Raw genomic sequence first — 13,865 nt, forward strand, 5'->3', positions numbered from 1 at the left:
AATGAGTTATTCAGTATCACATAGCAGGTGGGTGGCCTTGAGGAGGTGGGACCTAAGTGGGGCTCAGCAAGCAGCCTCTTAGGGTGAGATTAAGAATAGAAAGAGAAGCAACTAGACCAGCAGACTCAAGGCAGAGAGGAGGTTCAAGGTAGTGGGACCGGAGGGGGTTCAACTATGTTCAACATATGTTGAACTATGTTCAGTTCAACAATGGACTGAACATTCAGATATATCACACAGGTAGAGGGAGAGATGAGCAAGGAAGGCCTGAAGAAGGGGAAGGGGGTTTATTAGACTCCTTAGAAGGTATGAGTGAGGCTTTTTAAATAAATAAATAAACAAACAAACATTTATTTATTTATTTATTTATTTATTAACGAGCAAACGCGAGTGGGGGTGGAGGGAGAGCAAAAAAGAGGGAAAGAAGCAGACTCCGTTGAGCACAGAGTGCCACTCGGGGCTCAGTCTCAGGACCCTGAGATCATGACCCGAGCTGAAATCAAGAGTCAGATGCTTAACAGACAGAGCCCACCAGGCGGGAGTGAAGCATTTTGTTTCTTCAGACCAGGGCCTGCATGGGGACCATGAAGTGGGATCACATGTGCTGCCAAGAACCCCAGTTAGGTAACCCCTGTGCTGCTTTCTTTTCTTCTCTTCCTGCAGATATCCCACTGTTGAAAGAAGCATGAGCGCTGCCATGGGCCTCTCCTTTCTGCGACGGTCCTCTCTGCCCTTCTTCCCTCTCCCTGTGGGTTTGAGCACCCTGTACTCCAGCTACCCTACCCGGATACCTGAGCTACCACCTGTGTATCTGTGTATCTCTGGATCTCTGAGGACCTCCAGGTCCACCTTGCTGGAAACTCAAGGAAGTCTCATCATCTGCCTGCTGGACAGCTGGAGGAGTTGGCATTTTGCCTAGCCTGGCCTTCCCATCTGTGTCGGGGACATATTTGAATGTGCTGGACTGAACCCTTCCTTTCCTTGAGCCCTCGGGGTCCCCTGCAGCCAGATCTTTGGCGGCAGACCCCACCAGCCCGCGCAGGCCCAAGAGCCGCTGTGTTTACTTGTGCCTTCCCCTCCAACCCATCCAATTTCCCTGTCATGCAGGCTTGTTGCTGTCCTACAAGCCTTCGTGGCTGCACTGCTGCCCTCTGCTACACAGGGGGCTGGGCCTGGGGCAGGGGCTGGCTTGTTACCTTTGAGGGCTGGTGTTGCTGCCCTTAGCAGGAGCAGATCCAAAGGTGGCTCTCGTTAGGGCAAGAATGTGGGTCCCTGGGCCTTCCCTTGGTTGACACCAGTGGCGCATTTCTTTGGCTGAGGTTGGAGGGTGTGGAAACATCATGCCAAAGCTATCCCAGCACCCAGCTGTCCATCTCGGAGGGGCTGGCTCCTGCCCCTTTGAGTTTCCAAGAAGCTCTGAGAAGTTCCTGAGGGAGGGAGGGAAGGTGGCTGATAAGGATTGTCTTCCTAAGATGCAAGTTCTCCCTTCCTACTTCCAGCATTGGCCTTCCTGGCCTTGGTTTCTTCTGTTTCACTGGAGTGTAAGGGGAAGCAGCCTGCCGCCTCCTAGGCTTGATCCTTGGCAGCCTCCGCTTCCTTGCTGCCCACAGGGGCCTGAGGTGAATCATCGCTGGGACGGGAGAGTTGCTGAGGTGCCACAGAATGCCCATGTGGCCACTGGCATTTGGGGCAGGTTGCCCCGTTCTGGGTTCGTGGTGACGAAAGGGAGCCTGAGAGGCACAGACCGAATCCCCAGGCAGCTGCAGGCGGCTCCAGCCCCGGTCCTGAGGGTCCTCGTCACCACAGTCATGTGCCTTAGTAACTGTGCCCAGGAAGCGTGCTGCTTGCTGCACCGCTGCTTTTCCTCCTTGTGTTTTCCCCTGCCACCCTTCCACACGTCACAACTGACAGATGACTCCCTGGTCTTCCCCGGCGCCTGGGGGAGGGGCTGACAGTCCTCTACACCCCACCTTGCTGGTCTGCAGCGGGCGAAGGCTTGCCTAGCAGCCTGGCTCTGAGGCCCTGGTGTTGAAGGGGGTGGGGTCCGTGCTCCCAGATGCTTTTGCTAACAGGCTTTCGCTGTGCCACCTGTGAATGCTGACCAGCACGGGGGTGCAGAGCTCAGCCAGGCTCCTGCCATCCTCAAAAGATGTGGCATTAAGGAATGCTTATTTCTGTTTTGTTTTTGAAGCCCTGGGGCTGGGAGACTTGGAGCTGACCCTGCCAGCACTTCTGCTCCTGCCTGAGCCACTCTGCTTGGGGTGGTGGATACAATAAAGAACCCAGTATATTTTCAGTACCTGACCTAACAGGGTAGCTCCAGGCATGGATGGCCGTAAAGATTAGGGAAATGGCCTCCTCTCAGCCTCCTGCGTCACTCTCACACGCACTTTACTACCCGCTCGTTCCCAGTCTCTCGGCACCACTATAGTCTTCCTTCGCTCAGGGTAAGGGCAGTGCCTGCTGGGCCTACGAGCACCCCCACATCTCTTTCCTTCCCCACCCAGGAGCCCTTGCATGCTGTGTGTAAAGCCCTAGCCATTGTGGTCCTATATGGAACAGGTTGGTGAAGGTGCTAGAACACACAAGCCTCTGAAGGACCTGCAAAAAACCAGGGGGCCCGTCCTGGGCCTCTGAAGAGGCCGTTTTCAGAGACATATCTGCCAGCAGTTGCTGGTACTGGGCCCACCTGGAGGGTGGGGTCCCCGTGGACCCTAGTTGCCTCATCACGCACAGGCTCTCCTTTACCCACAGGGATGCCCTTGTCTTCCTCCAGAAAAGAGCAGGGACAAATGGTAGAGGGATCCAGAGTCTCACTGTTGGGCCTGCAACCTGAATAATGATCTAGGATATATTTTAAAATGGAAGATCTTACCCTTTTTAATATCATTACTCTGGGTTAGCCCCCCTAAGAGATGGCGCTATTTGTTTTGGGTTTATTCAGCCACAGAGGTGACCAGCTTAGCCCTTGAAAAAAAATGAAAAGCCTTTCTTCTGAAGCTTTCTTCCATCTCACCCACCATTAACACCATCCCGGGGATCACAAGCCCAGACTTGCCTACCTGGTAGGAAAGGGAGTCTGGATAAATGGGAACCTAGTGCATACACACCCCCTCACACCCTCTCCTCTTCCCTGCATCACTGGCTTTGCTGAGGCCCCCCTCCCATGTCCTGGAAGCCGCTGGGCCTGTGGTGGGAGGAGTCCAGGCCTCCCATTTACCTTGCACTTCTCTAGAGCAGTTTCTTAGCCAGGTGCTGCTATTTCTAGGGTTTCTGGGATTTGTCCCTTTCAGGGGATTAGGGACTCCACAGCTGCCTCGAGGTGGAACCTGGCTGAGAGGGGCCGTGGCAGAATGTCTGGCAGGAGGCTGCTGAAGGAACCTGGAGCAGGTGGAAAAAACTGCCCAGGGCCTGGCCTTTCAGGGCTCACCTCTAGGGGAGTCCAGCAGAGGGCTTGTGTAGGAGAATGGCCCACACCAAAGGACTACAAGTGTCTTTTTGCACACATGAGCTGACCCAGCGCAGGTTTTATATCTGGTGACTTGCAGTCACGTGCCAGCAACTTTCAAGGGCCAGTATGTGGTGAAAATCACTTAAGATTTCCGTCCCTTTCAATGCCTTAGTTTAGTAAATAGGCTTTCTCTTTTGCCATTTCTGAATTTTGTGTGCTTTGTTCCCGTTTCACTGGTGTGAACTGTGAAATGGACTGAGTCCTAGCCACTTTGCAAATTCTTTTGGCTTTACAAGGCATTTCAATGTGCATTCTACTAACACTCCATTTGCAAACAGAACTTAAGCTAATGTCTTATTCAGTCCTTCCTGCCTTCCTGCTTTCCTTCCTTCTCCCCCTCCCCCGCCTCTCCCCTCTTCCCCCAGCTGTCAAGTTCTGTGGAGAAGCCTGATGACAAGACAGACAAAGGTAGATTTTTCCTGCTTCTTTAGAGCTGGCACAGGGATCCACAGGCACTCGTCTTCTCCCTTCCCAGTCCTGCCTGAGGTCTCCAACCACCTGCTTGCCACACAACAATGTCTTTTCCATTTGCAGGGAACATCGTCACATAGAGGATGGGATATGCTGCAAACACTTCTACATCCTTGCCTTTCTTTCCTCTTAAAAAGAATAAAGGACCCAGAAGGGAAGAGGTACACAGGCTTTATAGCTTAATTCCAGATGTGCTTGCTGGGGATGGTGACGCTGGGGGCTTCTTTCAGGGGGGCCCTGCTGGAGCCTCTGGCTCTCAGCCGAGGGCCAGCCATTACTGGTGCCCAGGAAGGGTCTGAAAGAGATTTTGCTTGGCAGAAGCATGGGCTGAGTGGTAGAGTTAGTAGCTGATTCCCTGGACAGAGAAAGGCAGCAGGCTCAGCTTTGCTGGGAAGCAGCTCTTCTTAATCTCCAATTGAAAACCTAGTAGAATTTTGAATGAAAACCCCAAGGTTGAGCCCTCTGTCTGGCAGCAGAGCTGACTGGAGGGCAAGTAGGGGGCCAAGCACTCAGATTGCCAAGCAGGAGGAGAAACGGATGAGGGTTGCAAGGCAGCCCACCACACCCTGCCCTGGCTTCTTATCACACCACTATGGAATCCTTTGCAGAATGGTACTCGTATATAATGGTTTCAAACGACACATGCATCATTGACTCTGTGCAGGATGTCACTCAATCAGTTTGGGTTTGCTTTATTTTATTTTATATATATATTTTTTGGTATCCTGTACATTGCAGTGGGTGTGAAGATAGTATTTTAATATTTGTACAAAGTTTAATTTAATTTTAATTGTTCTATGTATATAACTGCATTTCTAAATAATAATTAAAAAAAGGTTCTTATGAAGGCAGTTGTGAGAAATGTGATCATTCCAGAAAGTTTTTGCAGAAACCATGGATCCAAAAGAGCACATGTGGTAGGAGCTTATGATGGGATAAGCACCAATTCTGGGGAGAGGGTACCTAGCAAAAGGAGATGGGACAGGAGGTATACAGTTCAGGGAAGAGAGACCATGGACCTTGGTGGATATATATTCTGTGCCTTTCTAGGCATTCTCAGTGTGCCAGCCACCAGGCTGCGCTGGGACTCAGCAGTGAGCAAGACTGTGGGTTTGCGGCCTGCGTGGAATTTCTGTGCTGGGAAGGCAGATAGTTCCAACAGCGTGTGGTGATGATCAGGGAAGCTACCCTGGGGGACAGTTGGGAAACATTTTAGATGGAATGTCAAGTAAGCTGAGATGGAGAGGGCCCATACAGCCAGGCTAAGGGGTGGGCCACTACACGTGTGTGGATTACGCAGCTGCAGAAAGTGGTGCAGTGGAAGGAGAAAGGAGGAGGGGGTAACAGGGCTGGCCCACCCAGGCCCTCTAGGTGAGGAGGAGGGACGTTTGAATTCATCTTACAGGCTGCCGAAAGTGCTTGGACCGCATTAAGTGACAATCATTTAGTGAGCTCCACTTTTCTGGGGGGAAGCTCTCCTCATCTCTTAAGAACTTTCAGGGGGATAAAACATACTGTGCCTGGAGACATTGTGAGAAGTTGTCTGCCTTGGGAGGATGGCAGTGTGAGCAGCTAGCAATCCCTTCTCTGAGATGGGAAGACAGAAGGCCCAGTCTGGGGAGGGAGAGTGATGAAGATCTCAGGACCAGGGAACAGAGCACACAGAGGTGGAGAGGTCATGGCCGGGTAGGAGAGGAGCTACAGCAGGTGGTAAAGGTGCGAGAAGATGGCAGATGGGCAAGTTTGGGATAAAAATATCAGGCCCCTCTTGAAGTTGCTCTGGCGGTAATGGTCAGGGTGTGTTTCTCTAATACTTAGGGTCAGGAGGGAAAACGTTTTAGGAATATCTGTGCCAAGTCTCCACCTTAGTAGCCTCAGTTCTCAGTAGGGTCCAAACATCACTGCCATTAGTTGCAAGGAGGTGGAGGAGGGAAGAGCATTTCACTAACTTTTTTTTTTTTTTAAGATTTTATTTATTCATGAGACACAAACAGAGAGGCAGAGACACAGACAGAGGGAGAAGCAGATTCCTCGAAGGAAAGCCTGTTGCAGGACTCCGGGATCACGCCCTGAGCTCAACCTTTGAGCCACCCAGGCATACCCCACTAACTTTTTAAGATAGTGGTGGTAATAGCTGATACAAGCACTCATTCCATTACCAGGCAGCCTTCTACGCATTCCACGTGTGTAAACCCAGGGAGCCACATAGCTCTAGAAGGCAGGTGCCATGATCGCTCAGAACTCCAATGCCACATACAATGAAATTGAGCCACAAAGAAGTGGATTGTCCCACCTTGCCAGAGGTGGGGACCAAGATTGAATTGGAACCCAGGTGGTTCTGTTGAAGTGATCCCCTCCCTGTGCTGGTCCCACCCCATCAGACGCTGCCTGCTTCCCAAGGCCCTTATCGCCATCCTTCTGCCTTTCAGCCTGTCCCAAACAGTGGAAAAACAAATTTCATGGCAGGGAAATGACACACAACACACCAACACACCGTTCACACTGTTTCACTAGGGTAAGAGACAACTTGCATCTCTAAGAATGGGAAGTACCCTGCATAGTGTGGGGGAGGAGGCATTTCAGCTATGCAGACCACGATAAAAAACAAGTTCACAAAGCAGCAGTAGTTGCTTCTACACACACACACACACACATACACACACACACACACTACTTATATATATTATATATCCTTTGTATATATCTAAAGGAAAGACTGCTTATTTCTGTGACAGGTAAGTCTTCTTTGTCACTGGAAACCAGCAGAAGCATGTCCCATCAGGTAAGGAATGCTGGGGAAGGGAGCCTTGTCAGCATGGGGTCAACCCTGAGGTTGTTACCTTTCTCTTGAAGACAGACGAGGGGAAGACAAAGGAACCTTGCCTACCAAACGTGCAGGGCTGCTAGGGCAAAGGCTGGCTTTGAAATGCTTGCCTCTGGTGGCGGTGGCGAAGGGTGGATGGGAGGAGAGGAAAGGAATTCCCTGCCCTGTGGCTGAACCCCTACCTCCCAGATTGGAAAGTGGAGACCCCTAGACAACAGCAGAAGTAGTAATCTCTCAGGTTGGTCTTTCTCAGACCACTTAAAAATATTTTTAAATACTCTTAACACATACTCATTTCAGAAAACTTAGGAAACTAAAATCTTCCATAATGCCACCTCCTACTGGAATGTTCTTTTTTCTATGCCTAAATATAGTCTCCTCTTTAGAAAGATCACTTATAAATAGTATTTTGGCTTTTTAAACTTTACAATCTATTACAATCTCATAAAACATGGACCTACCTCATGGTTGCATAGTTGTTAATTCGAACCTTTAGATTGCCAGCTTTCTTGTAATTCTTATAACCAAGGGTTTGATAGCATTTTAAATTATTTCCTTGGGATGAATTATTGGAAATGGAATGCTAGATCAAAAGAAACGCATATTTTAGTGACTTTTACTATATCTCAAATCACCCACCAAGAAAGTTATTCCAAATCATACTCTCATTGCCAGAGTGTTTTCCCACAGCCCCACCAGCATGGGGAATTATCTTTTTTTAAGATTTTATTTATTTATTTGACAGCATAAGCAGGGGGAGTGGCAGGCAGAGGGAGAGGGAGAAGCAGGCACCCTGCCCGTTGAGCAGGGAGCCTGATGAGAAGGCTCAATCCCAGGAGCCTGGGAGCATGACCTGAGCCTGAGGCAGATGTTTACGCAAACTAAGCCACCCAGTAGCTCTCTCAAAATTACCATTAGAAAAAAAAATATGCCAGTTGAAAGGAAATTGTATTGTTTTGATTCACACTTGTGTCATTATTCCTAAAGTTGAATTTTGCAAGTACGCATTGTCTACTCTTTATAACAAAAGACATATTGAAAATTGTGCAAGTTTGATGTACAAGATGTCCATATTTGAGATGAAAAGTCAAAACTGTGATTTCCCCTTTACATTAAATAATGCATGATAGATACATAGATATTTCACTAGCTCCCTGGTCTTAGAGGAACATCTTAGGGCTTAGGGACTGTCCCATCCCATGCCAAGAGGTGAACAGCTATTTGGCATTTCAGATTTCCTATGATGCCCCCAGAAAAGAAAATTTCACAACATAGGAATGTCCTGAGCAGTCCATCTGGGGCAGCTTGAACTATTCCTGAGCCTGGGGTAGTAGATGATTCTCAACTTGGCAGGGCACTGCAGAGTGTTTGGCAAGTATGGACTTCCCCATACACATCTTTCCTGGAGGAGCAAGTAACCCAGCCTCCAGCAAAGGCAGCCTGTTTGCAGGTTAAGCCTGTGGGCCAGGACTGAACATCTGGGGGTAATTTAGGGAGTGTGAAGGAAGAGCTATGACTCAACACAAGCATGAGGACTGCTGTGATTTCTGGAGTGCTCCTGAAGCCCTTGAGCATCTGGGTTCCAAAGACTTATAGGGACTTTTGATGCTTAGCCTATGGGATGGAAGGCCATCCCCATTCCTGCTCCAATCATTTATTTGTTCATTCATTCAATATACTTTTTTTTTTTAAAGATCTAGACCTACTTTCTACAAAGCTTGATACTGCATTTGAGGGGTGCAACAGTGAATAAGACTCAATCTTTGTCCTCAAATAGTGTGCAGTCTAATAGGGAGAAACAGATTAAACAGCTACCTAAAAGTTAAGTCAGAACTTTTTTTTTTTTTTTAAAGATTTTATTCATTTATTCGTGAAAGACACAGAGGCAGAGACATTGGCAGAGGGAGAAACAGGCTCCATGCAGGGAGCCCGATGCGGGACTCAATCCCAGGACCCTGGGATCACTACCTGAGCCAGAGGCAGACGCTCAACCACTGAGCTACCCAGATGCCCCTTAAGGCCAAACTTAAAGAAAAATATCTAACAGCACCAGCACAGTGTCTGGGTAGTGAAGAGGGAGCAAGAGTTCATTTCTTAGGGGATGAGTGAAGATTCCCCAGACAAAGTGCCATTTATTTTACATCATAAAGAATGAATTGTGTTTCAATACCATAGATAGGAAAGTAAGTGAAAAAGGAGCTGTGGGGTGGGAATTGTGAAGACTTTTTAGGTCATAGAGACCTATAGTAGAAAAGTGCCAGTATATACAAATTTGAATCATCCAAAATTGCCAGTTTTACAGGTTAATAAAAAAAAAAAAAAAAAGGTCAGATACGGGCAATTTCAACCTAACACATAGTTGTTTTAAGAGCTACCAAAATAGGAAATACCATTCTTCCACTTTGACTAAACCTAATTTTAATTACAAGAAAGAAATTTCAGCAGACCCATACTCAAGTGCCTGTCCCATAAAAACAGAACTCGAAGCATAGAGGACTTTCTGGTCGCAGTCCACCAGCTCCTGGCCCCTGCCAGCAGAGGGCATCTTCAGAAATCACAGGACCCATTCAAGTCTCCAGCACAGGGCCACTTGACTTGCTCTTTGGGATGAACAACTGGAGGGAGACCTGCTGCTTGTAAACAAGTTTCTACCAGCAACATCCAGGTAGCAATTCCAAAGTTAAGAGGTGTTTTGGGTTTTTTGGGTTTGGGGTTTTTTCCCCCTTTAAAAATTTTTTTCTTTAAGGCAGAGATTGAAGGACAGTAGTTGCATCCAACTACCACACTCATGTCAAGTATTTTCTATTTGTCATTAGAGACATTCAAAAGTGATCAAACTATCATAATAAAAGTAATACATGTTAAAACATCAGAAACAACATTTCCACCTATGATACTGGCAAAAGAAAAAGTTTAAAAATATCAAGTGGGAGTGTAAATTGTACATCTCTCCTTGCAAGGCAATTTGGCAACAACCATGAAGTTACAGTGCAGTTCCTGATCCCTCCTTTTGCTGAACAAGTCTGTTCTAAAGCCATTCAGTGCCACAGAGTTACAATATCAGAAAGGGAAAAAAAAATAACCAAACCTCAGGGTCAGATTGGAATTGCAGGTATTGGTGTGCACTCCTGATTTTTAAACTACTTAAACAGATGCAGAAATAATACAGACATGTTCACATGTACACACACCCACAGATATTCCCTAGCTCTACCCAGACAGCTTGGGAACAGTGGCCCCCCAAGAGCAGTGAGCACACCTAGAGTTCAGATCTTGGTTTTTCAATACTATCTTCCACTAAAAGGAACCAGGCAGGAGTCCTTGGAGAAATGGCTGGTTCCAGAGCTGAGGCAGGAAGACCACGCAATGCAGCATTTTATTGTAGCAGAGAGCAAGAAAGCGCTCAGAGAATAATGAGTGTATGCCCCAAACACCCACCCCCACCTCTGCACCTTGAAGTTTCGGGAGCAACTTTAGCATCCAAGTAAATAGCAAAAATAATAAATTTTAATAAAACAAGAGACCAGGAGTCCATATAGATAAACGGAAGCCTGGTAGACATTCCTTTAATCAAATGGGACAAATCAAAATCATGCACTGTGTTGATGGGATGCAATGAGAGAAGCCAGCATTATTTCCATGATGTTCCCGCTGAAATGCAATGTAAATCCAAAGATGAATAAAATGAGACAACCCAAACTGAATGATACTAAAGAAATAGCCTGTAATCTTTAAAATGTCAAGGTCATGAAAGTCAAGGAAAGACTGAGGAATTGTCCCAGAAGGACACCAAAGAGACTTGAATTAAAAGAAATGCAAAGCAGGACTCTAAACTGGGTAAAATATATTATTGGAACTATTGGCAAAATTTCAATGGGTTGTGAAGATTGGCTGGTACTAAGGCACCCCCGTTTATTTCTTAATTTGTTGCTTGGATTGTGGTTATGTAAGAGATGTCCTTGTTTGCAGGAAATACCTGTTAAAGTCTTTGGAGATTGGATAACATACTCCAGATGGTTCAGGAAACTAAATTTGTGACTTTCTTTTTTTTTTTTTTTAAGATTTTATTTATTTATTCATGAGAGACACACACACACAGAGAGGCAGAGACATAGGCAGAGGGAGAAGCAGGCTCCATGCAGGAAGCCCCATGTGGAACTCCATCCCCAGACTCCAGGATCGCGCCCTGGGCCAAAGGTGACACTCAACTGCTGAACTACCCAGGTGTCCCTGTGACTGTTCCTAAATAAAATTATTTACTTTTAAAAAAGATTACAGGGGCACCTGGGTGGCTCAGTCAGTTAAGCATCTGCCTTCAGCTCGGGTCATGATCCCAGGGTCCTGGGATGGAGCACCGAGTTGTTGGGTTTCCTGCTCAGCAGAGTCTGCTTCTCCCTCCCCATCTGTCTCTTCCCCCGGCTTGTGTGCTCTCTCGCTCACTCTCCCTCTCTCAAATAAATAAAATCTTAAAAAAATTTTTTTAAAATAAAAGTGTTATAATACATCCTTTGACCTAGAAATTCTATTTTCAGGAATTTTTTCTACAGACATCCTTGCTCATTTATCAAATATCTTACACGTACAGGCTATTCATTCCAAGTGTCAGTAAAGCCAGAATTTGAAAAGAACCTAAATAATCACCAATATGGGATTAAACACATATGATACATCCAAACACAAAATAGATACAGAAAAGAGAATAAAATAGCTCTGGACCAATCTACACAATACATTGTTGTATGTAAAAAGCTAAGTGCAGAACAAGTGCATGAATGCTATCATTTGTTTACAAAAAAGAGATACAGTTTTTTTCACAACGGGCTTGCCACCAGAACACAGGTGTCATGAAAACCACTGCTAAACCTAAACCAAAATGGGAAAGGAAATGACTCACATCAACAGCATCATCATTGGGCACGTAGATTTGGGCAAATCTACCACTATTGGTCATCTGATCTACAAATGTGGTGGGATCAACAAAAGAACTATTAAAAAGTATGACAAAGAGGCTGCTGGGATGGGAAAGGGCTCTTTCAAGTCTGCCTGGGTTTTGGATAAGCCGAAAGCTGAGTGTGAATGTATCACTATTGATATCTCCCTGTGGAAATTCAAGAACAGCAAGTATTATATGACCATCACTGATGCCCCAGAACACAGAGACTTTATCAAACACATGATTACAGGCACATCTCAGACTATGATGGCCTGATTGTCACTGCTGGTGTTGGTGAATTTGAAGCAAGAAGGGGCAGATCCATGAGCATGCCCTTCTGGCTTACACACCTGGTGTAAAACAACTAATTGTTGGTGTTAACAAAATGGATTCTACTGAGCCACCCTCCAGCCAGAAGAGATACAAGGAAATCGTTAAGGAAGTCAACACCTACTTTACAAAAATTGGCTATGACCCCACACAGTAGCATTTGTGCCAATTTCTGGTTGGAATGGTGACAACATGCTGGAGCTAAGTGCCAACATGTCTTGGTTCAAGGGATGGAAGGTCACCCGTAAAGATGGGAATGCCAGGGGGGTGGGGGTGAATGGGTGACGGGCACTGAGGGGGGCACTTGACGGGATGAGCACTGGGTGTTATTCTATATGTTGGCAAATTGAACACCAATAAAAAATAAATTTATTATTAAAAAAAAAAAGATGGGAATGCCAGTGGAACCACACTGTTTGAAGCTCTGGATTCCATTCTGCCACTAACTCGTCCACCTGATAAGCCCTTGCGACGGCCTCTCCAGGATGTCTACAAAATTGGTGGTATTGATACTGTCCCTGTGGGCCAAGTGGAGACTGGTGTTCTTTAAATTTTTTTTAAATTTTTATTTATTTATGATAGTCACAGAGAGAGAGAGAGAGGCAGAGACACAGGCAGAGGGAGAAGCAGGCTCCACGCACCGGGAGCCCGACGTGGGATTCGATCCCGGGTCTCCAGTATCGCTCCCTGGGCCAAAGGCAGGCGCCAAACCACTGCGCTACCCAGGGATCCCGAGACTGGTGTTCTTAAACCTGGCATGATAGTCACCTTTGCTCCAGTCAATGTTATAATTGAAGTGAAGTCTGTTGAAATCCACCATGAAGCTTTGAGTGAGGTTCTTTCTGGGGACAATGTGGACTTCGATATCAAGAATGTATTTGTCAAAGATGTTCGTTGTGGCAATGTGGCTGATGACAGCAAAAATGACCCACCAATGGAAGCAGCTGGCTTCACAGCTCAGGTGATTATCCTGAACCATCCAGGCTGAACCAGTGCTGGATATGCACCTGTGCTGGATTGTCACACAGCTCACATTGCTTGCAAGTTTGCTGAGCTGAAAGAGAAGATAGATTGTCGTTCTGGAAAAAAGCTGGAAGATGGCTCTGAGTTCTTGAAATCTGGTGATGCTGCCACTGTTGATATGGTTCCTGGCAAGCCTCTGTGTGTGGAGAGCTTCTCTGACTATCCTCCTCTGAGCCGTTTTGCTGTTCGTGACATGAGACAGATGGTTGCTGTGGGTGTCATCAAAGCAGTGGACGAGAAGGCAGCTGGAGCTGACAAGGTCACCAAGTCTGCCTGGAAAGCTCAGAAGGCTAAATGAATATTGTCTCCAATACCTGCTGCCCCAGTCTTAATCAGTGATGGAAGAATGGTCTTAGAACTGTTTGTGTCAATTGGCCATTTAAGTTTAACAGTAAAAGATTGGTTAATGATAACAAGGCATTGTAAAGCCTTCAGAAGGAAAGGAGAATGTTTTGTGGACCATTTGGTTTTGTGTGTGTGTGTGTGTGGCAGCTTTAAGTTATTAGTTTTTAAAATCAATACTTTTTAATGGAAACAACTTGACCAAAAATCTGTCACAGAATTTTGAGACCTATTGAACAAAAGTTTAATGACAGAAAAAAAGAGAAAGAGATAGAAATGTGTCCAAGTGCATGTTTTTCTATCCTACAGAGGATCGCTCCTGATACAGGCAGCATTCGGTGCCTCTGTGAAGGGAGAGTCGCTCTGGAGGAAGGGTCATCTTTTACACCTTTTGTAATTTTGAATTTTGAAGCAAGCGAATGTATTACCTG

General features: G+C 46.4%; 1 protein-coding gene and 1 pseudogene across 13 annotated transcripts in view; both read left to right on the plus strand.

Annotated features, from left to right (window-relative positions):
* SUSD6 (sushi domain containing 6) overlaps positions 1 to 4,833 on the plus strand; it is a 97,483-nt gene extending 92,650 nt beyond the window's left edge. For all 13 annotated transcript variants that reach the window (XM_072761823.1, XM_072761824.1, XM_072761826.1 and 10 more), the window contains one exon: positions 664 to 4,833. In XM_072761823.1, the coding sequence (XP_072617924.1) occupies positions 664 to 689 (26 nt within the window). In that variant the 3' untranslated portion in view covers positions 690 to 4,833. The remainder of the gene's footprint in view (positions 1 to 663) is intronic.
* A 6,846-nt stretch (positions 4,834 to 11,679) lies between these two features.
* LOC112927160 (elongation factor 1-alpha 1-like) lies at positions 11,680 to 13,405 on the plus strand (annotated as a pseudogene).
* Positions 13,406 to 13,865: the final 460 nt, after the last annotated feature.

This window comes from Vulpes vulpes, chromosome 6 (assembly GCF_048418805.1).
Source record: "Vulpes vulpes isolate BD-2025 chromosome 6, VulVul3, whole genome shotgun sequence".
NCBI classification, from domain to species: domain Eukaryota; kingdom Metazoa; phylum Chordata; class Mammalia; order Carnivora; family Canidae; genus Vulpes; species Vulpes vulpes.